Source organism: Pempheris klunzingeri, chromosome 11 (genome assembly GCF_042242105.1).
Source record: "Pempheris klunzingeri isolate RE-2024b chromosome 11, fPemKlu1.hap1, whole genome shotgun sequence".
In the NCBI taxonomy this organism is placed as follows: Eukaryota; Metazoa; Chordata; class Actinopteri; order Acropomatiformes; family Pempheridae; genus Pempheris; species Pempheris klunzingeri.
In genome coordinates this window covers 6235408-6259871 of record NC_092022.1, presented here as the reverse complement: position 1 = coordinate 6259871, position 24464 = coordinate 6235408, and the positions used below count along the sequence as shown (strand labels likewise).

General features: G+C 40.6%; 3 protein-coding genes across 4 annotated transcripts; 2 read left to right on the top strand and 1 right to left on the bottom strand.

The window, feature by feature from the left end:
* Positions 1–6236: 6236 nt before the first annotated feature.
* On the bottom strand, positions 6237–11807 carry dnajc16 (DnaJ (Hsp40) homolog, subfamily C, member 16). Of its 2 annotated transcripts, none has more exons than XM_070839534.1 (15): positions 11670–11807; positions 11107–11288; positions 10962–11028; positions 10516–10840; positions 10211–10395; positions 9997–10101; positions 9728–9886; positions 9453–9583; positions 9138–9321; positions 8771–8950; positions 8564–8640; positions 8327–8407; positions 8047–8136; positions 7786–7956; positions 6237–7675 (listed from the first exon to the last, which is right to left on the bottom strand). In XM_070839534.1, exons 2-15 carry the CDS (start codon positions 11277–11279, stop codon positions 7228–7230), a joined length of 2376 nt encoding a protein of 791 aa, XP_070695635.1. In that variant the 5' UTR covers positions 11280–11288; positions 11670–11807; the 3' UTR covers positions 6237–7227. The 2 variants fall into 2 exon arrangements, with proteins under 2 accessions (XP_070695635.1, XP_070695634.1); XM_070839533.1 differs by lacking the exon at positions 11670–11807 and adding an exon at positions 11371–11421.
* A 288-nt stretch (positions 11808–12095) lies between these two features.
* casp9 (caspase 9, apoptosis-related cysteine peptidase) lies at positions 12096–15564 on the top strand. The gene is made up of 10 exons (XM_070839249.1): positions 12096–12445; positions 12713–12923; positions 13014–13097; positions 13177–13235; positions 13349–13525; positions 13623–13712; positions 13797–13944; positions 14574–14762; positions 14862–14971; positions 15085–15564. Exons 1-10 carry the CDS (start codon positions 12314–12316, stop codon positions 15187–15189), a joined length of 1305 nt encoding a protein of 434 aa, XP_070695350.1. The 5' UTR covers positions 12096–12313; the 3' UTR covers positions 15190–15564.
* Positions 15565–16466: 902 nt separating this feature from the next.
* Positions 16467–24456, top strand: LOC139209245 (rhamnose-binding lectin-like). Its single transcript, XM_070838886.1, has 19 exons — positions 16467–16667; positions 16826–16858; positions 16972–17031; positions 17254–17389; positions 17608–17717; positions 18062–18106; positions 18198–18330; positions 18431–18534; positions 18936–18968; positions 20889–21044; positions 21125–21196; positions 22141–22173; positions 22280–22342; positions 22590–22725; positions 23250–23359; positions 23441–23485; positions 23667–23799; positions 24080–24183; positions 24372–24456. The coding sequence occupies exons 1-19, from the start codon at positions 16643–16645 to the stop codon at positions 24407–24409; spliced, it is 1569 nt and encodes a 522-aa protein (XP_070694987.1). The 5' UTR covers positions 16467–16642; the 3' UTR covers positions 24410–24456.
* Positions 24457–24464: the final 8 nt, after the last annotated feature.

Below are 24464 nucleotides of genomic sequence, written 5' to 3'. Positions count from 1 at the left end.
TCCCACCGGAAGGAGGCCCCGGGGAAGACCCAGGACACACTGGAGAGACTACGTCTCTCGGCTGGCTTGGGAACGCCTCGGGGTCCCACCGGATGAGCTGGAGGAGGTGTCTGGGGCCCGGGAAGTTTGGGCATCTCTGCTAAAACTGCTGCCCCCACGACCCGACCCCGGATAAGTGGTTGAAAATGGATGGATGGATGGAACGTCAATAATAATAAGGAATCAGGACATTGAGAATCAGTTGATGCTAAACTGGCAGGGAAAATACGGCTTAAATCTCAGTTGAAGATCAGTTCAGGCTGCCCAGTGTGAAACCCTCTGATCAAATTATTGAATGATCAAATTGTTATCATGAAAAAATGAATTCCTTATTGGCGCCACCTTAAGAATATTAACAGTGCAGCTAACCTGCGGCTTTTTTCCATTGCAGGATTTACGTTTAACCGCCAGGATGTTCCACGTTAAACAGTATCATCATAATTAAGCACAGAGAGGCATTAGATTGAATGTGTCTTCATAGTTTTAGTTTTACATAGCACCATCATAGCACCATCCCCAGTGTTGGCTAAAGTTAATACATTTTTTTTCTAATCTTTGATTTATTTCATATCAAGAAGGCCGACAATAGACAGGCTGCATTCCTGATTCTGCCCCTTCTGTATTGGTCACGGCCTAAAAGACTCCCAGAAGACCAAAATAAATCATTTGGCGTTATTCACATCCTTCTCAGAAACTTTAAGGCTTTGCTTTTTTATAACTGTATTGTGCTTTATTATTTTTGCAATTCAGTTTTCTTTATTCTGTTGATTCTATTTTTACTTTGTGTTTATATTATATTGCTTGGTAGGAGTCTCTGTGCTCAGATGGAGATAACATTTAAGGTTTGTGAGTGATTTGTTCAGTTTTACAGCAGATTGAACAGCTGCAGAGCTACTGTGGATTCTAGTATGTTTTCCTGTAATCCCAATGAATTACATTTATATGTATTGCAAAAAAATCCATATACTTTCAATGTTAGTTAAAACTACCTCAAAGCTACATCTTGAAAATACGGCTTACACAGTGATGCATCAGTATCAACAATCTAATAATATCAGCACATCTGCACTATCAAAATGAGTACTTACAGTCTTGATCCTTTAAGTGAATTTTGCTGTTAATACTTTTGCACTTTTACTTAAATTGTTTGGGTGAAGAAAATTCTGAGTGTCCATGGTTTTTTCTTTCACATTTTTTCAGCTAAAACACATGTTTAAAGCGTTTTGTTCCAGCCAGCATCTTTGTTTAAAAACACAGACGGTTAACACCTTTAAAAACTTGACAGTTCACAGTACTTCATATAACGCCTGCAGCACAAATGAGACACGCTGAAGCACAACACGCTAAGAGGACCACAGAGGAGATGAAGAGGATAAAATGTGACACAAAATTAATTTGGCCTTTTCCTGGATTCAGCCATCTTTTTGTGTTATTTTATGTTATTCCTCACTTCAAGATCTAATGTGTTCATGTTATCAGTTTAGGCCACAGTAATCTACTGAGGTCATGATGAGCACATTGAATTGATTCCAGGCTCTGGACATTACAGGACAATGAAGAATTTTTATATGAGTGTAAATTATTTATAAAATCAGCCTCAAATTGAAACAAACGAGGTAGTCACAGACCAAAAGTACATTTAAGTACATAGACAGGGGTATCCACATTATTTTGGCCACATGGTCTAATACAACTAGTGATGTTGGTTATGTTACTGCTGCTAGCCTGTGGGTTAGATTATACATGGAGATTTTCTCACTATTTTCAACCAGGATGTTTGAAATAGATTAAATGATATCAGCTTGATTAAACACCCAAGAGGGTTTAAAGGGTGTCAGTCAGTTTATTTTTCCATGTATTCTGTATTACCAGAAGCTCTGTTTCACCAGCCCAGTTTCTAAAGAATCACATTATTTGCTATTTTTTGTCTTTTCTATTGCTTTGTTCTTTCACTGTCCCTGTTTATATTGTTGCTGCTGTAACAAGAAAATTTCCCCCTATGGGGGATAAAATAAAGAAGTCTAAAGTCTCATTCATTTTAGATGAATCCACAACTCCTGATTCACATCCAGTATTCAGTGCAAACTCGGGAAAGACATTCTGTTGCAGTGGACATTTCCGTTCCAAAACTGTAACACTTCCCAGACTGCCAGTACTGAATACTGATCTGATACCAGTGCTCTTTTCATAAATCTAAACAGCGTATATTACATTGGGTAGAACTCATTCAGATCACCTTTATGCAAAGTAACATGAGGTAACTGTATAAAACATGAAATGATGACCCTAATAGAGTCTTACATCGCTTATTATTTGACGGGGGCAACATGGTATTGCGGTGGTTAGCACTGTTTCCTACAAAAATGCCTGTCAAATGATCAGTGTTCAGAATTACACTGAAGTCTGAAGCACGGGCCACAGCTGATACCTGGTAACACAATGTATCTATGTTTTGTAACATTGTTTGAAGAGTATTCCAGTTTCTCTTCAAGTCTGTGTAAACACATAATTCAGATTTCATTATAATAATTAAACATGGGGTGATGGAAAGAAGTCACACTGCAGTCAGAGCACCCAGAGAAGGTATATAAAGAGTGTGCTTCCTTTTCCAACACATCCTGCCACTCTCCCTGCTACTGCTGCAAGTGAAACCACATCTGATCGGCTCAGCAAGGTAAGCTTTTAATTCTTGCCTTTCATCAGAGTGTCTGTCTGTTTTTCACGATTTGTTCATTATCACATTTAGTGTCCATTTGCAGATGGGTTTGTTTTATTTCCTCCTCTAATATCACCCATCAGCACTGCTGTAAGAAAATGTGTTGAAATAGGACATTCAGAATTTTGCAATTGAAAATCACATCTAGACGATGCAATATTTCTTCATGGTGTATTGACTTCTCTAAATCATCTTTACACAGATGGTGTCAGGTCTTCATTTCAGTGTGTTCCTCTGCTTGACCATTGGACTGTGGATGGAAGCAAATGTAAGTAACAGGCACAGTGTGATCATTCTTCATTTTATGAGTTAAAAAGAGGAAAGACTGATAGACTGAGTTAATAATGAGCTTTTCTTTTTGTTCACAGGCCAACGGTTGGTAAAGAAGTCTGGTTATCCATCTACTATTTTGAGCAAATAAAAGAAGACAGGATTTTAATCTGGCCTCAGTGGTCAGCCATGACAGACTGCTGTGCATTTACGTGACATTAGTTTTAAAAGAGCTAGTCTTGCAGCCCTATTTTGTGTGAGACTTTTGATATCTTTTTTTGCTGTGCACGACGACACAACGATACAGTCCCCTAGATGAGAAAGAGCATATTTTCACAAAATAGCAATACCCATACCCATTTCTACCACAACTGCATCAATATGGCCTGATCATGCTAAGCGATCATCGATAATAACGCCACGTTGTTTAGTCTTTCCAACTTACTGTATTGGGGTCCCTCTAATGCCCTCCAACTGTGTTGATATAGAGTGTCCTGCACTTCTCTTAGGTCACAACATCATTTAAGACTAGTTCTAGGCTACCATAAGAATGTTCATCCAACTTCAGCTCTCGCTCACAAACAAGACTAATGATATTTTTCTCATACTGGATCATGTAGGTGCTTCCTGTGTGACTTGCCCTACTGACTGGAAGGAGTTTGACGGTCACTGTTTCCTATTCAGTTTAGGTCCAAAGGGCTGGGCTGATGCAGAGGTACTTTCTGGAGCAACATTATTTATAAATGCCTCATCGCAGTCATGGCATACACTTTAAAACAGTAATAGATAAAAAGTCTTATCTCACTTCTATGTCATCATTCAACTAACCCCACCTCAACATTATTTTGTCCTCCCCCCTGTGTCTCTCTACTTCACTCTTTGTCTTCCTCATTAGGCCGACTGCATTGCTCATGGTGGGAATCTGGCCTCAGTTCATGGGTCAGACCAGTACAACTTCCTTAAAGAAATTATTAAAAGTGTGACTGGCGCAGACACACAAACTTGGATTGGAGGCCATGATGCAGTAAAGGTGAGTGATTTAAAAAACAGGATCTGATGCAGCTGCTTCCCTTATATTTAATAATTTGGTGGTCAAATGTAGATGTTACATTTAGCTCCAAGTTATTTTTTAGATCTAGGATATTTATCCCTCATGAGAGATGTGATTTGGACCACTAGATGGACTGAATGATTTAGGCTGACAAGAAAATTAATTCAAATGTTAGCGCCATAAATACAATCCTCCATAGTGACACTGTGTTGGAGTGGTGGCAGAAATTTCAGTACTGATATTTTGTATTTTTTCAATGAATTGAATTTTTTTCAGGAGGGTGTGTGGATGTGGAGTGATGGTACCCAGTTTAAGTTCGACCTCTGGGGACCCGGGGAGCCCAGCAGCAGCAGAGGAGAACATTGTTTGGAGTTGAACTACCTTGGTGGGTAATGATTGGCTGACTGGTTTATTGTCTTATACAATCAGATTTCAACATCTAAGATAGCAAAAATGTACTTTTTGGAACAAATCACCTAGTGTAATCTTACAGTAGAATCTGAATCATGTTAAGTATTAACACATTAGATAAATATAATAATCACATTTATTGACAACAGAAATAACTGGTTGCAGCTCTAATTGTTTGTTTGTTACCTTTTCAATTCAAGGTAAACCCAACGACGGACAGTGCCAATTGAAGAAACCCTTCATCTGTCAACTGTGATGTAAAAGTGATCCCTGCCATGAGGACACGACATTCCCATCCCATCAAGATGTCACTTTCCACCAGGTTGTCAACCCTCGATGACATCCCTGCTGAAAGACCAACTGTCACTTCTGATTTCATTTGAAATAAATCAATAAATTCATATATCCTAAGCATTAATTTGTCTCACCTGTTTTTATGACCATCTCAATCCAAAACCTCAATTTCTATAAAAATTCTAAAAAGATCATTCAGTCTATTTTCTATATTTCAGATTATGGTTCCATATTAAACATATTAAATAATCAATAATTCCATAGCTAAATTTAAAGGGAAAAAAACAATTGATCAGTCAAACAGCTGATCAATCAGTTTATTTTATATCTGCATTTCTAGAATGATTAATGCCATAGAGACATAACCTGTTGTACAACCAAGAATGGAGGTAATATCTCATGTGCTGCTGGTGGCATCGGACTTCACAGGTTATCTTTGAAAGAGAAGTTCAAACTGAATGCAATAATTCAAAATGGTCAATGGACATTAAGACCAAAACAGCCATGCTCAGTTCAAAATAACATATTTAAGGTTTGAGGGGGATTAGTTCAGTTTCCCAGTGGACTGAACAGCTGCAGAGCTACTGTGGATTGTTGAGATGTTTTCCCGTAATCACAGTCACAATATAGAGACGAGTTAAATTTAAATGGAACTTAAAATACACAAGACAAAAAACATTACGTGATGAAAATTACTCTAAATTTTCAGTATTTTATGACTCAAAATATATTATATGGGTATATTAATGTGTGTGAACATGCTTACTCTGAGCTTTGAGACCAGCTTACAACAGTGTGTGTGTGTGTGTGTGTGTGTGTGTGTGTGTGTGTGTGTGTGTGTGTGTGTGCATATCTTTCTAAAGGTGTGGGGACAAATTTTGGTTTTAAATCATTGCTGAGGATATTCCTGCATTGTGACGATAAAATTTGGTTCTTCTCACAACCTCAAAGGTCTGTTTGAGGGTTACGAATTAGTTTTAAAGGTTAAGGTTAGAATTAGGTTAAGTTCAGGTTTAGGGTGAAAGTTAGGCCTATGCATTTAGCTATGATGGTTAAGTTTAGGGTAAAGGGCGAAGGAATAGATTATGCGGTGGGTGAAGAAAGAAGGTGTGATTATGTGTGTTTGTGTTCTTGTATTACAGACTTGGTGGGGCCCACAGTGTCTTGTGAGGACATTTTGAATGAAAGATATAGAATAAGCAGCACAATAGTCCAAAAATTAATCAGATTTTCCCTCCAGCAGAAGCTGTGATAAAGTTACAAGATTTGTTTTTCTTCTAAAAGAAACTGCAAAAAATGACAGTTTTCTGTTTTAATTAACAAACATAAAGCATTTTATTACAACCAACAAGAGCATAAATGCACTACTGAAACATCTGACAGCGGCAGACATCTTGTTTTACACCAACTTGTAAAATCAATCTTCATGAAAACTAAGAAACAAAAACTACAGCATTTTGATAAATCCATGTAAAACATTCAGCTTATCTTTCAAGTAACATACTCGGTCCTATATGTAGCATGATTATGTACAATATTTACATCACAATGTACCAACATAATTATATTAATGACATTTTCACGACAAAACAAATGAATAAACCAAGCAAACACACGTGGAGTGTCACTTCACTTTCATGTCTACGTAGTTTAAGATGACACAAAGATAATGTATCAGTCAATAGTGGTCATTCGGAAAACATTCAGAAGATGAAATTGACAAGCTGTTCATTATGTTTGCTACATGAAGCTACTCACTAACTGAGGTTGGTAAATAGCCCAAGGCTGCTAAATAAATATGTGCTTGTAGTGAGACGTACATTTTAAAGCACAACCCCAGCAGTTTTTATGTAACAAAACAGGTGTTTTCTTTTTATGCATGAACAACATGATGAGGAAGAACATGGAGAAATCCTTGAGGTCCAGGGTAAAAGGCATTGTCATGACAGCAGTACGCTATATTGCACAAGCGAATCAGCATTCAGGAGATAATCTTTAACGGAAAAACAAAATGGACTGAGACGCATACAAAAGACATTAAGTGTTAGAGACATGCATCTCTAGTCACAGTATTCATCAATAAAGACCAAGGTAGTTACCTCGCCTCCTTTCGTGTGTGAATATGACTGATGGTGACGACGGCAGGAGAGTACAGGTGACCACAGTGAATTTGTTTTCTGCTCACAGGCTGTAGCAGCAATATTTGCCTGCATTAAATATGACAACCAACAGTTGAAACAAGCATGCCATGAGTGTTAAGAGGGTCACATTAAAGGATCTGTCCCACAGTAGTTGCACTAAAGTCAAGTTTGTAATATTGGCCCGACTTTAAAAGTAACTATTAAATATCTCAAGTGCAAAAAAGGCAGCTCTAGCCTAACTTCAGCAGAACACGAGAAGAGTGTGACAGTAGATAAATACTCAGTCCTTCTTAACTCGCCTCCATCTATTTATTGGGGGTGATCTTGTCTAGTCCTGGCCAGGCGGGGATGTAGTAGCGAGGCAAAGTGCCCTCCATGAGCCTTTCCATCCACAACCCCAGACGGTCCAGTTTGTGGTGGATCTGCAGGGTGGATATGCTGCGGGATCGGTTGGATTTGCGCGGGGGGTGGTCATCGCGGGAACTGGACCTCGACCTCCCCGCGGAAGTGCCCCCTTCATCCTCAGATGACTTACTGTCGAGGTCCTCTCCGGTGTAGACAGGCTTAAACAGACACAGGTACTTTTTGTGTCCGTTAAGTGCCAGCACATAGCCGGTGTAGTCTATCTTGTGGCTGCTCCCGTCGTCCTCGTCGGCGTCAATCCGCGTGGCGTCCTTGACGTATTCCAGCAGAGTGTTCATCCACTCACAGTGCTTGTCAATATTTAGGAAGGAGAAATGCAGCGTCAGGCTCCTGGGAAAGTTGAAAGAGCGATTGCGATGAAGTATCGATAGACATGATAAATGTTAAATACACAAAAATGGACAATATCTGTTCCACTTATCAATATCTGTTTCGCTTACCCTGTGAAGGAGTAGACCTCTTTGGCAAACTTGCTGAGGAGGATGTTCTTGGAGGCATCAGTGAGCACCAGCACTATGTTCATGTGTCCCGGCCTCAGCTTCACCAGGTTGCTCATGTAGGTGATATCTGTCAGCTCCGTCACCTCCACGAAATTCTTCTTGGGAGGCCGACTGAAATCAACAGCAAAAATGAAGAGCTGAAAAATGTGATGACAAATGCCGCACTGCATTCAAATATGTACATTTTAAATGTATTCTTGCCTTGAAGTACTACCGGTCCCTGGTGACCCATTTTCTGCTTTTGTTCCATCCTTTGCCTTTGGTTTAGTCTGCTTATCTTCACTGGAGTCACTGCACAAAATAAGTTTTCCCAAAAGGAGATCACATGCGGAAGAAAAAAAGAGTAAACAGATATTAATTTAAAAATTAATAGCATAATTGTTTTCTTTGTCTCTACATTTCTTTATACTATACGGTGTGTTGCTATAGTTACTGGTCTGGTGGTCTAATGAAATATGTTCAACGGTAAAAGGCAACTAACCTGAAGGCCTGGATGACCACAGTTCCAAACAAGATGAACAAGGCAGAGAAGATGAGGGACAGAAGAGGCATCATCTCACGCCTGCAAATCAAAACAGAAGTGCAACAAGACACGCTGTATTTACATCTCTTCTGTTATTCCCATACAGCTGGAGGGAATATTCCACATGAAATACTTAAATATGCTTGAAATTGCTTAACTGAATCTGAAATGAAGAGTTAAACGATTTCAACCTACCAGTTGTTATGCAGAATATCATCAATGACTTCAGAGAGGTAATCGTACGATGCATAGATCCATCGGATTACAAACATCTAAAGAGTGAGATTTTTACATTTAGTGACGGGACTGGTGGTTGATATATGAACAGTACTTGGTTCTAAGCACTTGGTTGCACAGACAAGCATTGTTCAAACCCATTGTTTCCACTCAAAGGGAACATACAGAGGCAAACTCATTGTTGAGCTCAGGCAGCATTGCGTCATGGATGAGGATGGACGGGTCCTTCTGAAGTCGCTCCAGCTCCTCCATGAGACTCTGCTTGTCTTCCTCGCTGCCGTTCCAGGCTGTCACTGGCTTGAACAAGGCCTTCCCTGCATTATTGCGCCTCTCCAGGATCACCACCTGAAAAAGTGAAAAAGTGAAGCACTCCATCTGATAATATGTGTCAGGAATAATACACTTTTCACGAGAGCATAAGTTGTTCGGTTAAATGTCTACTCCAACGCATTAAGCATCCTAAAGCGATGCCTATTCCCAAGAGATTCACATGGAAACTGGCAGCTGTCATGTTCAACTTGTATGAGTGTACCTGTGGTGGTAATAGTGCACTGTCTTTGTTCTGCATGAGGATGTCACAAAGAGGTTGCTGTAGTCGTTGGTACACATAAGCGAACCTCACAACCTCCTTGGTGTTGGTGGAGGCAAATGAGAGAAAAGCCTGGTTTCCGAAAGAAAAGGTCTCTTCCTCGCTTGTGATCAGCAGGACACAGTATCTGAGGGCAGGACAGACGTGAACAGCAAATTTTAAAATACCTTAAATGAGATGTGACAATCACAAAAAATAATATTAGTAATTCAGTTTGTTTTCATGTTTTAATTCTCTGAAAATGTTATGTTATCTTACTTCCTGCGTCTATGGAACTGCTTGACAGGACAGAGCTCATCAAAGAGCTTCTGATTGACCAGCCGTGGCACAAGGAGAAATTTGTTGTTTGACATGAACTCATCAATAATTTGCTTTTTCATTCCTCTAGCCTGCAGAGAGCAAACACAATCACACAGAGTGAGGAGACATTTCAGTGAACACAAGTTCCACTAGTTCAGTGTACAGGTAACAGCAAATAACAGGTAACAGTGAATAAGTAAATCAAACCTCGAGACCCTGCTGCTGTGACTTACCTGGATAATGTCTGCAGGCTTGTCGATGTTCTCTTTGAAGACCAGCATGGTTGGAGCATAAGTGTTAATATTGAACTGTTTCTGCAGACTGGCGGTCTCTGAAAGGCCTTGGTCGACATAGCCAAACTGCAAGTAGTCCTTATAAGCAAAAGCCGTCAGCTACGGAGATGCAGAGATAAATTATTGACATGTTCACGTTAGTGATGCAATTACTGTCAGTGGCGCCCGGCGGTACATTTCACTTAAAAAACTGCGAGGCAAGAACTTACTTTGTACAGCAGAGGAACTACAGGCACTTGGTCGAACAGAAGCACATGTGGTTTGTTGAGCTCATGCCAGCTGTTCAAGAACTGCAGGTCATTTTTGTCAGTGACCTGAAACACACAAAATAGAAAATGTTTCATTCATTTTGAATTTATGCAACCAATCAATCTTCTTTACGGCCATTCTAAATCCTTTCACCTCCATCTGGCAGATACTTACCCTCTCCACAAGTCTCTGAGGAAGGAGGTCTTCTACAAACTGCCTCAGGTGCTCCTTTGCTACAGCGTAATGGAAAAATGTCACTTTGCCGTTGATAACTCCAAGTATTGATGGGGTGCGATGAGCACCGAGGTGATTGGCTAACCGTCTCTCATAGCCAACATCCACCACGCCTATTCCGACACCTGCAAAAACAGGATATCCAAAATCATACGCACATCAACCTCATCAACCCTGCCCCACGCAAATTCATAGACGGCAGTGCTGCTGGATAATTTGGGCTGATTTATAGGTTCATTTCAAACCTAGAGTCTCCATCTCCTGTACCACCTCCTTCCAGACAGGCTCGATGTGGATGCAGCTGAAGCACCAGTCAGAGGTGATCTTTATCAGGTAAGGTCTCTTGTAGCTGTCAGGCACCACGTCGTTGACATACTGGTTAAAGTGCAGTATGTACTTGCTGTCAGCAAAGTCCCTGTGGTTCTTGCTGTTGAAGGGAAAATTGAAGAAGGACTCGTCAAAGTAAAAGCTGTCGTGGCGATGACCGTAGCGACCACTGCTGTATGGCTGAGTGTCATCAGTCTGCCCGTAACGGTCATAGTTGGCACGTTTGTCTTCATTGGACAGGATCTAGATTTAGGGTAGAGCAAATATAAATCAAACGGGGCATCTCCCTCTGATGTGCATGCTGCTAAAGGCAACCAGTTAAATCAGCTGCACAATATATTGATGAATTTGAAAAATGACTAACCTCATAAGATTTGGTGATCTTGATAAACATATCCTCAGCACCAGGATTTTTGTTTTTGTCAGGATGCCTTAAAAAGAAGACGCTCATTAGTTAAGAATTGAATGAGATTCATAAAAACACGTCAGTAACACGTACATATATTTACCATTCTTTTGCAAGACGCTTGTAGACCTTCTTGATCTCAGCCTGGCTCGCACTCCTGGTTATGCCTAAGATTTTGTAGGGGTCCATCTCAGGCCCAGTGTGGGCTGCTCCCGTCAGCAGCACCGAGAGGACCACCACCACAGCCAGCGGCACAGACATCTTTGACCCTGCCATCACAGATACCTGTAACACACGACAAGATCTGCTGCTGTCATGTTACAGTGGATCGAATCAGAGGATGTTCATGACACAGGCTTTAGCTGACCTGCAAATCCCCCATACTGTCGTTAGCCTCATAATGATGCTAAATGATGGCCAGGTAGGGTGTAAATGGTATTATAGCATGCTAACCACACTAGCAAGGCAAGCTAGGTGACGCTGATATATTGTCAGCTAATAACAAAGCAACAGGTAGTGCGACACAATAACCTTCAATAACTCCTGTCATTAACGTTATTCCTCGATGATAAAACCGTTCACGCAGTTTTATTTCCCACTAGGGTTAGTTGCGTTGCTATAGCTGCTAGGCTGTTTCAACGCCAACCGCTCCACATTCCCAGTCACCTCAAGCAGATGTGGTCAGCCGGTGCTACGCCACATATTTGATGAAGCTTTTAATGCTTTTCTTCAAGCTCGTCGGTTAACGTGATGTGAGGAGACGGCGAAATGCAGAGGGTGTGTTCGGCGGCATCCCACAGCTCCTCCCGGGCGAGCTGACAGCCTGCTGCTGCGAAGAAGAGGGGGGCGGCACCCAGAGTCGAAAGTCATTTTGGGAGATTGAGTATTTGTTGGTATGTTAGATTTCGGTTGTGTGTGTTTGGTTTATGGTTTATCAGGCCGCAGTTCCGTGCGTGTGACCGTGTTGTGATTGGCTAGCCGTGCATCAGCGACGCACGGGAGATTAAATCAAACGTACCCTGTTGTTTCCTCTCTGCGCTCTCTCAGCGGACCAATCACAGGCCACGGTGATGTAAACAAGGAAATGGCTAACGCAACCGAGCACAAATAAGAGAAATGACAAGGAAGCTTCTCGTATTTACCCAGACACAAGGTGTGATTCCTCTCACGCAACGGAGAGCGACATTTTCGCTCATTTTAGGATACCGACTGTAATCATAACCACATTTGTTAGTGGTTTGTGACAGCTTTTGGGATTCTTCTCTGCCTCCCTCACTGTGGTGGTTGTTGATGTTGATGTCGAATGGACGATGGAGGAAACACTCAAGAAGATTCTTCAGCGCAACAGGACCAACCTTGTGAGAGATTTGGACCCATCAAATCTCTATGATGGCCTTCTAGTCAAAGGAGTCTTCACTCAAGACATGATCGATGAGATAAAGGTAAAACAGCATCGAGTTTCAGGTTAATTCTTGGGTTTATTTGTGGGGGTGGCCGTGAACGCATCATTGAATGTGATAGATAGATAGATAGAAATACTTTATTGATCCCCGGGGGGAAATTCTGGTGTTACAATAGTATAGAAGTAAAAGTGACCACCACCATGAATACAAACAAATAAATAAGCAAAATCAAAATGTACAAAATGTTGTGAGTTGCAGTTGCTTCTGTAATGTCTCACACCTCCTGTTAACTGTGTGTCCTGTCAGAGCTCTGGGACCAGACGTGACCAAGCCAGACAGCTGGTGCGGGACTTGGAGACCCGTGGGAGTCAGGCTTTTCCATTATTTCTGGAGTGCCTTCAGGAGACAGGCCAGCACAGTTTGGCAGAGCTCCTACAAAATGGGGCTCCATCAGTTCAACTACAGCCTGCAACACCCACTCAGGTTGTTCACCCTGTTCTCCAGCCTCTCCCAGTGTGTAAGTGTGCAATGCTGTGATGCATTTCACAAGTATTAATGCATAAATTCAATGCATCGCTCATGTATGCGCTCTTTGTGTCTGCAATAGCCTCTCCAATGGATGTGGACAAGCAGAGAAAAGATGACGTCCCGGTTTATCCAATACAGAGACCCACTACAACTCCCAGCCCATGTAAACTATGTGATTCATTTACATATTCATAAATCTGGTAAGTTCCTTAAGTCTGACTATATTGATGTTCATGTCACAGCACCTGAAAGGGAGTACAGACCAAGGCCACAAGGCAGAACTCGGCGGGACAGTATTCAAGTGAGCACCCTTTATTTATCACACACTTCACCACCATCAGTAAGTAAAAGGCTGCTGTCAGTGCTTTTTAAATCTCTTTCCGTCCTTCCATCGTCTATGTATGTGTGTGTCAGAGCTATAAAATGGATGCCAGCCCATGTGGACATTGCCTCATCATAAACAACGTGGAGTTTGAACCTCAGAGCGAGCTGAGCAATCGGAAGGGGTCCAACATAGACTGTGACAAGCTGGAGAGACGATTCAAGGCGCTCAACTTCATTGTAGAAGTTAGGCCGGACCTGAAACAAAGAGTAAGAGTCATTTCTTCTGCTTCTGTCTGAAACCATGGGTAAAACATGGTTTGTGGTGAGTGTGGTTGTAAAGCTAACGGTTATCTGTGCATTTCAGCAAATCAAACATGAGCTGTCAGCTTTATCTAAGAAGGACCATTCACAATATGACTGTTGTGTGGTCATCATGCTGTCCCATGGGACTGAGGTAAGACGCATCCTGTATTCTTACATTAGTGTGAGATCCAGATAACTGGTAAGACCTAAAGTATGCTCATATTTACATTTAAAGGTGAGTCACAACCGATTCCCTGGTGCTGTGTATGGTGTGGACGGACAGCATGTCCCAGTTCAGCACATCACAAACTACCTCAACGGCCAGAATTGTCCATCCTTACAGGGCAAACCCAAACTTTTCTTCATCCAGGCCTGTGGAGGAGGTAGTTATTACTGACCACACTGTTGATTTACTCAAAGTAAGGTATAAAACCCATAATCGGACTTGTTGCATTTAAAGGTTAAACATGCGCTTAAATGATAACACTGGTATTTTTAAACCTTGGCCCTATTTTTACATATTTTGAGTTCAAAATGACCAATAGATTCAAAAACTTTTGGAATTGGTAAAGTAGAATACAATGGCTGTAATTGCGCCAGATCAAAGAACATCCAAACAAGGTGCTTGTTTTTGCCATTGGCAGGCTCAGTGTTATGTTAGTCAAAATGTCTGACAACATTATAGAAAGGATCCCTACAGAGGTAGACCTGCAAGATCCTTTTTGACGAGCCAGAAACACTGCTGTTATATCTTTCAATTCAAAGCCACCAGACTCCATTGAGAAAAACAGTAATTTCACGTAATAATGCAAGCAAATAAACTAACCACTAATAAAATCACTGTTTTTGTCAATGGAGTCTGGTGGTTTTCAATAGTGCTTTACAACAGCAAATGTTTGTGCCTACCAATTATTTCAAATCCAAAATATCTAAAAATAGGACCCAGGTTTAGAAATATCAGAGATGTCCTTTAAAGCGGTCTCATGGGGAAACCTTTGTTTTGGTCCTCCAGGTGAAAGAGACACAGGCTTTGAGGTGTCCCCTGATGAGAGTGAACCATCCATTGGTGGAGCAGACGATCAGACGGACGCCATTCCGATGTCATCTAGCAGCGACTCTTTGAGCATGTCCGATGAACCGGACGCCAGAGCAACACTCCCCACCCCGAGTGACATTCTGGTGTCCTACTCTACTTTTCCCGGTGCGTTTCTGTCTCAGCGTGTGTGTGTGTGTTGCATAGATAGACCTGACTTGCTGTGTACCTCTTATTAAAGCCGTATTGATTGTGTGACAAATGCAGGTTATGTTTCTTGGAGAGACCCCCAGGTTGGCTCCTGGTATGTGGAGACACTAGACCGTGTCCTTGAGGAAAATGCTGCTACTGATGACTTGGTCACAATGTTGATGATGGTGAGTTTCTCTTATTCACAAAATTAGCTGGGGCTCTTTCTAATCCCCTTGAACATTTAGAGCTTTTTAATTGCTCATATACACATCTGATTACTGACTGTGCTTGTTTCCAGGTCAATCATGAAGTCTCCCAAAACTCTGCAAAAGGGCTCTACAAGCAAATGCCTGGTTCCTTTAACTTCCTCCGCAAACTTCTCTACTTTCACACCCAAGCATAGCCGCAAAGTTCAGCTAAACACTTCTCATTTTCACTTTCAGGGAAAGGTAGACCATTTCAGTTCTCTAAGTCATGTCTGTAATGTTGCGGAATTAAGTGTATGAATTTGCAAAATTTGACTGACACAATCATGTCTTACTGTATATTTCTATTGTTGATCAGGTCCTACTGTGTTTTTAATAGTTAAAAGGTCTCATCTTGGGAAGAAGATATTTATGTACTGTGAAAATGTGGTTCAGGTTTGTGTTTTTTATGCTCAATCCTTGCTGTCCTGGCTTGTCTCTGTATTTTCTAGAGCAGACAATCAACATGATGTTCAATTTGTACTCTGAAAACTTATTTCAAGTCTCTTTAAATATACTTTGTTTACAAAATGGGATTTTTGTGGAGTGATTTTGTGAAAATGGAGAAAAAGGAATGTAGGCAAAGGAAGACTTCCCATTGACTAGATATGTCAGAGATATTACAGGTAAAACGTGTCCTCCCGTTTCTTCCATGATAACTAAACATATATCAGACTTTAAGGGTGTCAAGCAGTCTTAGCATAGTGTTAACTCTCTCAAAGATGGAGGAAACATATAACTGCCTCTACAGTGAGTGTTAATGTGGATACTGTTGGCATCTAGTGTTGCTGCATGAGTCACAGTATGTGAGGCTGATCAGACGGCAAGTTGGTAGTGTGCTTTACTCTAAACTCCAAACACCAGCAGATGGTATTTTTGAGCCATAGAAGACTCATTTACCCTCCCAGTGTTTAATGTCCTTCTTCTGCCACCAGGGGTCTCTGTAAAATTCTCCAATATACTGCAAACAATCAAAATGCTGTGACACAAGTCACAAGCAAACAAACATTTCCATGACGTTTCTCATACCAAATGGGTGAGTCCATGTATTCAACCTTTGTGATCGATTATCTTTTATTTACACAGACAAGAGCAATGCACTTTGCTCAGAGCTCATTAGAGTTATATAGAGCATTAGAGAAATTACCATCATCTCGAGCATAATTTCTTTTGAAGTTCTTTGTAACAGTTTCCTCACCATGGGAAGTTTTGGCTTTATGTTCCACTAAGGAATGAATTAAGAAATGGAGTCATTTCACCATTGCTAAAAAAAAACAACCTAGAAATAGCCAATATTTGATCAGATGACTGCTCTTCTTCCTTTCCTTGTTTCCCCCTCTTTGTGTGTCTGTAAGCTTTATCTGGTTTACTAAAAACTGCTCCAGCCTCTTCAGTCTGTGCCTGAGACAGGATATCTTCCCTCCCTGTGGAATTTCCACGCTATCCTCATTTTGGAAATTTTAGCTGGTTGAATAGGAGCCACTGGAGGCAGGATGAAGTTTGTTTTACACAACAGACCTAGACTGACCCAGATCCAAATGAATAAATACTGAGTGCGTATGTGCACACCAACAGTCTCACTGGTCACCTACCACTAGGTCCTGTAATATCATGCTCCGCCTCAGCACCACAATCTGTGAGTATACAACCATAATAATGAAAAATTGGGCTTTTTATTATTCCTATTACTCATTATGGCACAGTATAAAGATATACAGTCCATCTAAAACATATTAAACCTTGGTTCTGTTTCTACGTTTGGACAATAATCTAGTAGTGCTTTTTCTTTTTCAGTGCTGGCAGGAACCTGTCTGCTTGCAAGTGCAGGTAAATATATGTGTGTGTGTGTGTGTGTGTGTGTGTTTGGGTGGGTGGTTTGAGGACACTTTAATACATTTTACATATGTGTGTTAAACCAATATTTTCATATTTGTCTTTAGGTGTCTCCCCAGAAACAGTCACCACCTGTGAAGGCGACCATGTCCATCGTCTGAGCTGTGGTATGACTCTATTTCTCAAAACAGTGCTTACATTTATTTTGGCATCACTAAAGAGCCGGTTTGGTTTGTCCTCATGGTTTTCTGTTTTTCTTTATCAGCTGACTCAATGAGTATTAAGGTATAAAAATACTTTCAGGTGTTTAGGAAACCATTTGATGTGTATGTTGGTGGGACATATAAGTGTCTTTATTTCCGAATTTCTCCCTCTTTGCTGTGTAACAGACACTGGAGTGATCAGTGTTCAGACCGCAATATACGGACGTGAAGACAGTACGACGTGCAGTGAGGGAAAACCTCAACTACAGACTTCTTTTACACAGTGCTCTCTGCCTGGTGCTGTGGATGTCCTCAAGAGAAGGTATACCCTTGTGTTACAGTTGTTGGGTTTTCACTTTGGTTATTTTTTTTGACCCCTCCACTGGAACACAGGTCTTAAAACTCACTGGGTGCATTACATCAGATAGTATCAAGAGTATTGTTCAGCTTGAGTCCTGTGTCCTGTCCTGAGTTGCAGCACAGTAGTGCATCATCGTGACTCTGCTTGTATCTACCTGCATCTTTATGTTCCCCCTGCAGGTGTGATGGAAAAAGGGTCTGTGAACTAAGCGTAAATGTCGTTGCAACATCTGATCCCTGTAAGGGCACCTATAAATACCTGCAGACCACGTACACCTGCCTCCCAGCAAGTAAGTCACACATCTACATGAAACTAAAGCAAATTTGCAAAACTCCTTTTCTTTATTTACAGGTTTATGTGTTGTGTTTTTTTTTTTTTTTGCCTGTATGTCCATGCAGGGTTTGACACATTGTTTGACATCCTTTGCCTTGGAGCTGTCAAATGATGTCTATGATTTTTGCTTTAATAACTTCCGCTTTTCACATATCAGCAGTGGGCTACACTTAAGTCCGTTTTTTTATTAGTGTGGTTAGATTTGCAGATCACGAGAAGAATGGCGGTGATTTTTGACACAAAAAGCATCAACTGTGAGGGGTTAAAATTGCATGTTTAACATGATTCATGTTTTGACAGTTCACCTTGTCACATGTGAGCACTCTCTGGCACACCTACACTGTGGTAAGATCACATTTTCTCTTCCTTGTATGTACATTGCATTAATGTGAAAACCATGAAACAGCACTGCTTGCAACTCTTCCTCCTCTTCCAGATGTAGGGCAGGTTATATCTGTCTATGGTGCCAATTATGGACGCAGTGATCACACCACGTGCTCTTACAAACGGCCTCCCCCTCAGACCCAAAACATTGACTGCTCACTCTCCACCAGCAAAATAGCTGAGAGGTACAGTTGCCCACTCTTTGTCAACTTGTGCTTCAGGTTGAAGGCTGATTTCACATGCTCCAGCACACATTCAAGCCTGTATGTCACTCTGCCTCCACAGCTGCGGTGGGAAAAACAGCTGTATTATCAAAGCAAGCAACGCAGTGTTTGGAGACCCTTGTAGGGGCACTTACAAGTACCTGGAGCTGGCTTACATATGTGAATGTAAGTAGCATGAATGCCAGTTAACACTGTGTTGAAACTAGTCTGTGGTCCAAATGTGTAAAGGAAGACATGATGGGGTGCAGTAAGGGGTGGCACAGAGATATATCCAACTGTTTTTACAGCAATATAAAATACTAAAATTGTAATAAGAAAGGTTACATTTGGTTCTTGATCTTGGAAACATTGTTTTTCATACTTGTATTCATACTTTTATATATTTATATTTTACTTTGTGTTTGAAGTTTATTCTTATTCTTATTCTTTTGGAGCTGTGTGCAACAAAAAGCAATTTCCCCCTGGGGATTAATCAAGTAATTCTGATTCTGATTCTGATTCTGATTTTATATAAGTAGCTGTGCGGATAGAGCTGCTTTTTAACCAGTCACTCTGTTTTCTTGCAGATCCTGTGGCCGCTCCACGGGGGGATCCCACTGGCAAAACACCTTTGATTTAATAAAATACATTAAATCAGCAGCATGCATCTTGTCTTGTCTTTGTGATTAGGTTTTTGTATTTTGCTGGTGTTCTAATAATTAATTAACAAAAATCTGTCATGTCCCGTCGAATCTGTTAAGTTTGTCTAGTTCACTCGTGCCTAGTCTTGCCTTCCGCTTCCTTTTTTATTGTGAAATCTAACTCTCCTCTTGTTTCAGGCTGTATGACTTCCTTGTCACTCCATTGTGTGTTTCCCGCCATTGTGATTGTTTGCCCCGCCCTGATTGTTTCTACCTCATGTATAAATAGTCTGCGTCTCCCTTTGTCCTGTGCCAGACCGTCTTGTCTCGTTCAAGCGGCCATGTTGCCATTGAAATCAAGTTAGCCATTGTAAGTATTGTTTGTCATTGCAAGAGTTGTTCAACTGTCCTTATGTAATAAAATCCAAAGAAATGTACACAAACAAAGCCTCGTGGCCCCCATCAGATCGGGAACTTTCTGATTCTGGTTAAGCTAAACCACAGTGACTCTTTGTGTCTGGAGATAAGAAATAACAATAGATGCTTTAGAGTGTTCCAGGAAGTCCACAGAAAAAACAACAATGGACTCATGCAACTCAGGCACCCAGACCACGTTATTGTAAAATGAGAGCAACTTGAGAACCAGTTTGGTCCAGAAAATGAGGCTATGGTTAATTGCAAAGACTGTAAGACTGGAAACTGAGAAAAGCTGTATATGTTTTACAGTGCAGTGAGGAGGGTATAGTCGGTTCTATTTATATTCATATAGTGCCAATTCATAACAAATGTTATCTCAAGACACTTTATATATACACTACTCAAAAAGTTAGGGATATTCGACTTTCAGGTGAAATATATGCAAAATGTAAAAAGTGAATGCTACAGTGATATTATATCATCAAAGTAGGGCATTTAAGTAGAAGCATGCACTAGTAATTTCTTCATCTTAAACAATTTATAGAAAGAAAATCTAACAACAGTGGTAGGTATACCACAACAAAAAATGTTCAGTGTCTCAATAAATTGGGATGTGGCCAAAGGACGTCCACTCCTCTCCTTTCTGTGACTCTTCCAGTCTCTGTATCACTGTTACAACCTCCTGATGACACTGTGACCCTCTAAGCTCAGTGAACACCTCCGTCTGAGGACTTCCTGTTTGAAGCCTCCAGTGTTGAGGTGCTGCTGATCAACTGTTAGGTGTCGTCTTGGTCTCATGATGTCAGAATGTGAACAGCACGATGAGGAGGACTGTTTAAATACCAATTCTAACTGAAGCAGGAAATGTATTGGTGGATTCATGGATCAAACCTGTTGTGAATGTTGCTGTTAAGCTTCTTGTTAGAGAACAGCAACTTGTGCAAAAAGTACTGAAACACTGAACAGTTGGACATGTGCATTCAAAGGTTTAGAGAAGGTCACATTAAGTTCACCTGGAAAGTTTAGAATGCATTTTAGGTTCATCCTGAAATTTCACCTGAAAGCTGAATATCCCTGACTTTTTGTGAGTAGTGTATATGTATATAGAGCAGGTCAAGACCATAACCATTCAAGAATTCAAAATTAAAGATTCAAGCACTAGGGGAGAGTGGCAAGGAAAAACTCTCCTTTAACAGAGGGAAACCTTGAACAGAACCCGACTAAGAGGTTGGGGAGGGATAAAGAGATGGAGAGATAAAGAGAGAGAGACAGAGAGAGAGGGACAGCAACAACAATAATAACTGTAACTGTAATAATTACAATATGATTAATAATGAATTATATGGATTACAATGATTGATATGACAAATCATGATTAGTGATAATTAGTGAGAGAGAGGAGTGGTGATTTGAAAGAGACACGAATGAGTGTATATGTTGTCAGGCTGGAAAAACCATCTCTGAGCAGGGTGATGACTGCAGCGTCACCAAACAAAAGACAGCACTTTGTAAATACCCTTGAGCGACTTTTGCAATGCTGTCTGCCACTCAACTTCAACTGTCATGGTATTTCCTTATTCCTGAGTTGGAATACTGAGAGATCTTCTTCCTTCTGCTCATCATCGGGGTCCACACACAGTACGTCAAGCTATTGTTTTACATATAAGGCAAAGGCAGCTCTCGACTCAGCACAATAAATACAGGTGTGTCTCGTCCAGACATCAACAGTCCTTCACCTCGGACAGGATCTTCTAGAACCATGCTCCACCTCAGACTCAGCACCGCACTGCGTGAGTACACAACTGACCGACAACTAGAACAATTATCATGTAACTAAAAGCTTTGATTTATCACTTAGGCTGTGTGTGCACCATGGATGTATACATCCACCTATTTTCTGTCAAAGACGGGCTTATTTAATACCATCATAGTCATTTTGTTTTGCTAACCTGAGTGACAAATTGTGTCTTTTTCAATTTAGTACAGTTAAACTTTTTAACGTCTTTTAATTTTTTATTTCTAAATTTCCAAACATCTAATACCAAAGTTTGTAGATCTTTTTAGACAGCCCACCTCCTCTTGCTTAATTGGTGAGGGGACTGGTTATAAGAAATGGAGCTGATCAAAGAGCTTTTAATGCCAGAACACTTTATGGTCATGCATTACATTCACTTTTCAAAGGCCACACTTAATAGGATCAGTTTCAGCTATCTGTGACAAAATTTCAATTTCAAACATTATGGGTAGAAATATTTCATTTACTTTGTATAATCATAGGGAGAAAATTGTTCCAGAATGTGCAATTGGTGTTTTAGAGAGATCTACCTCTCCTTGTTTCAACAAGTGGTTAAACAATGTGGTTTCCCGTCTTTATTTAGAGACAAGGTACTCCTTTTCTGACACTATTGTAATATTTGTCATTTGTATATGATGCATGAAAGTGACTCAGCTGCAACTTAATAGTGTAGTGTATTTATGAAATATACCACATTTACTAATGTGGCATTTTAACTCAAACACAGTTACTCTGTTTCATGGTAATTAGTCTTTAACGTATATTCAAAGCAGACATTTTGACATCATAGAGGTATAGCACAGGCGTTATGAATATCAGTTATGTATAACAAAACTTTTCTTAATATGACAAGTCAACATAATGGAAATGATCCTTTCTAGTTTGATGAGTAGAATGAAGTTTTAAAGGGAGACTGATGATGTGATGTTTCTTTTTCAGTGCTGGTAGCAAAGTGTCTGCTCCTGACATCAGGTAAATATCTGAGTGAATGTGGTTTAAGATTACCTGCATTTATTTTCTACATAAAATGTGTGGTTTGAACACATTTTGACTGATAATTTCCTGTTTGTTATTTCAGGCGTTTCCGCAGAGAAAGTTATCACCTGTGCCATCAGCCAGAATGTCCAGCGCCTGAGCTGCGGTATGACTGAACTCTCTCAGTCTTTGTGTCCACGATGAGTGGCACGCTTCAACTTGAAGGTTTTCATAAACCAGTTCAGCCTTTTTTAAGAAAAATGTTTAAACCAAAGAGGTACTGTACAGTATCTGCTCAGCCTCTGGAAATTTTAGTCTCAGCCAAAATGACAAAGACAACAACACATTACTCCCATACAAACGAATATTCCCCCTTGGTATTGTTTCCTAATTTCATCCTTTGTGTGTAACAGACATCGGAGTGATCAGTGTGCAGGCGGCCCTGTACGGACGTAAAGACGCAGAGATCTGCAGTGTGGGCAGAAGCCAAGAACAACTTGCCAACACAGAATGCTCTCAAGAGGGTACAGTGGAAATCCTCAAGAGAAGGTATCACATGTACAAAAACAGAGATGCATATTTTTGGGGGTTTCATTGTACACTCTGGTGACACTCTACCTGGATTATGGTTTACAGCAGGGCATTCTTTGTCAAATACTAATGCTAACAGCTGCATTACCAACACAGACCAGTAATCAAGGCAAGAGATGACCAGAGCATGTACAAGGAGTTGAGTGGTATACTTGATGAAATGATTTAAATTTTTTCCAAATGTCATGGTGGAACAATTACTGAGTTGTTGATATTTCTCTCTGGACTAAATGTTGGGGGACTGATACTTCCATAATACAATACAATCCATATATTTTCTGATTGTCATAGAACAAAACACTGCATACAGCAGGTAGAAAACAAACATTTATAGTAAATATGTTTCACACAATAAATTGCGCTTGAAGTGCTCTTGAAGTCTCTGATATTACTCCAAGTTGCTACAGTATTTATTTTATACTATTTTAGTTAAAGTGTGCTGGCTTTGTGTCGAACACATGCACTTAACATTTTTCCTACAGGTGTGATGGTAAGAAGCTGTGTGAACTGAACATAAACGATGTCCGTTCCCCTGATCCCTGCCATGGCATCTTCAAATACCTGGAAACCACCTACACCTGCTTCCCAGCAAGTCAGTCACGTGAAACTACCAATGACACAAAGCTCAAAGTCTTATTATGTGTTTCCTGATTAATTCATGTTACTTTGGCAGTTCGCCTTGTTGCATGTGAGCTGTCCGTGGCACATCTGTATTGTGGTAAGATTAAATTCTTTCTTTTTTGCATTTATGGAAAATTTGTGTGGTAAACATAAGAATAATTTACAGTTTCATTGCATGTGAACACTTATCTGAATATTTTATTATTTGTGCTCTTAATTGCCTGCCTCTCAAATACATTTCTGTCCTCTCTGCTAATTTTTACTCCACTTTCTGCCAGATGAGGGGCAAATCATATCTGTCTACGGCGCTGACTATGGACGTCGTGACAGGACCACATGCTCTTACTCACGGCGTATTTCTCAGATTAGAAATACTTCCTGCTTACACCCCACAAGCAGAGTTGCTGAGAGGTACAGTTGCACATTTGTTGTTACAATATGGCAAAAAAAACATGACTTCAAGAGACAATAAGCTATTGGCACAGGCAGATAAGGGAGCAGGAATTATTGCATGGCTCAGTCATTTAAGAAGAAAAAGTAAAATCAGCAAAAGGATCAAAAAAAGGAAGCCACGCATTATGTCGTTCAGTAGAGGTAGTGGCTTTTGTTATACTGGACCAAGAACACAGATCTGACTCCATGCTCCAGGGTGTATTCAAGCCTATTTTTACACGTCACTCTGCATCCACAGCTGTAATGGAAAGAACAGCTGTACCATCCAAGTGCGCAACTCTGTGCTTGGAGACCCCTGTGTTGGCACTTACAAGTACCTGGAGGTCTCTTACGTATGTGAATGTAAGTGTCTCAAAAGCTCAATTGGCTGTTCACTCTGATGACCAGCCAAATGTATGGTGCACAATATGGGGAGGGGAAATGATGCAGAGATATGTCCACATAATGTAGCAAACAACAGTCACCCTACTTATGTTATCAGTCACTTCGATTTTTTTTGTCTGAATTGCTTATTTTATGCTCTTTTGCAGATCCTCTGGTCGCTCCAAAGCACTCTCTGTTGGAATAACGAAACTTCAGTCACATGACAATAAACCTAAACATGCATTGAATGAAGTACGTGT

Coding starts and splice junctions, on each gene's coding strand:
- casp9 (XM_070839249.1), top strand. CDS start 12,314: ATGGAGGAAACACTCAAGAAGATTCTTCAGCGCAACAGGACCAACCTT. Junction 12,924..13,013: donor TCTCCAGCCTCTCCCAGTGT/GTAAGTGTGCAA, acceptor TGTCTGCAATAG/CCTCTCCAATGGATGTGGAC. Junction 14,763..14,861: donor GTCCTACTCTACTTTTCCCG/GTGCGTTTCTGT, acceptor TGACAAATGCAG/GTTATGTTTCTTGGAGAGAC.
- LOC139209245 (XM_070838886.1), top strand. CDS start 16,643: ATGCTCCGCCTCAGCACCACAATCT. Junction 23,486..23,666: donor CGTGGCACATCTGTATTGTG/GTAAGATTAAAT, acceptor ACTTTCTGCCAG/ATGAGGGGCAAATCATATCT. Junction 24,184..24,371: donor GGTCTCTTACGTATGTGAAT/GTAAGTGTCTCA, acceptor GCTCTTTTGCAG/ATCCTCTGGTCGCTCCAAAG.
- dnajc16 (XM_070839533.1), bottom strand. Junction 10,102..10,210: donor CTCAGAGACTTGTGGAGAGG/GTAAGTATCTGC, acceptor TGTGTGTTTCAG/GTCACTGACAAAAATGACCT. Junction 8,137..8,326: donor GTGGTCATCCAGGCCTTCAG/GTTAGTTGCCTT, acceptor TATTTTGTGCAG/TGACTCCAGTGAAGATAAGC.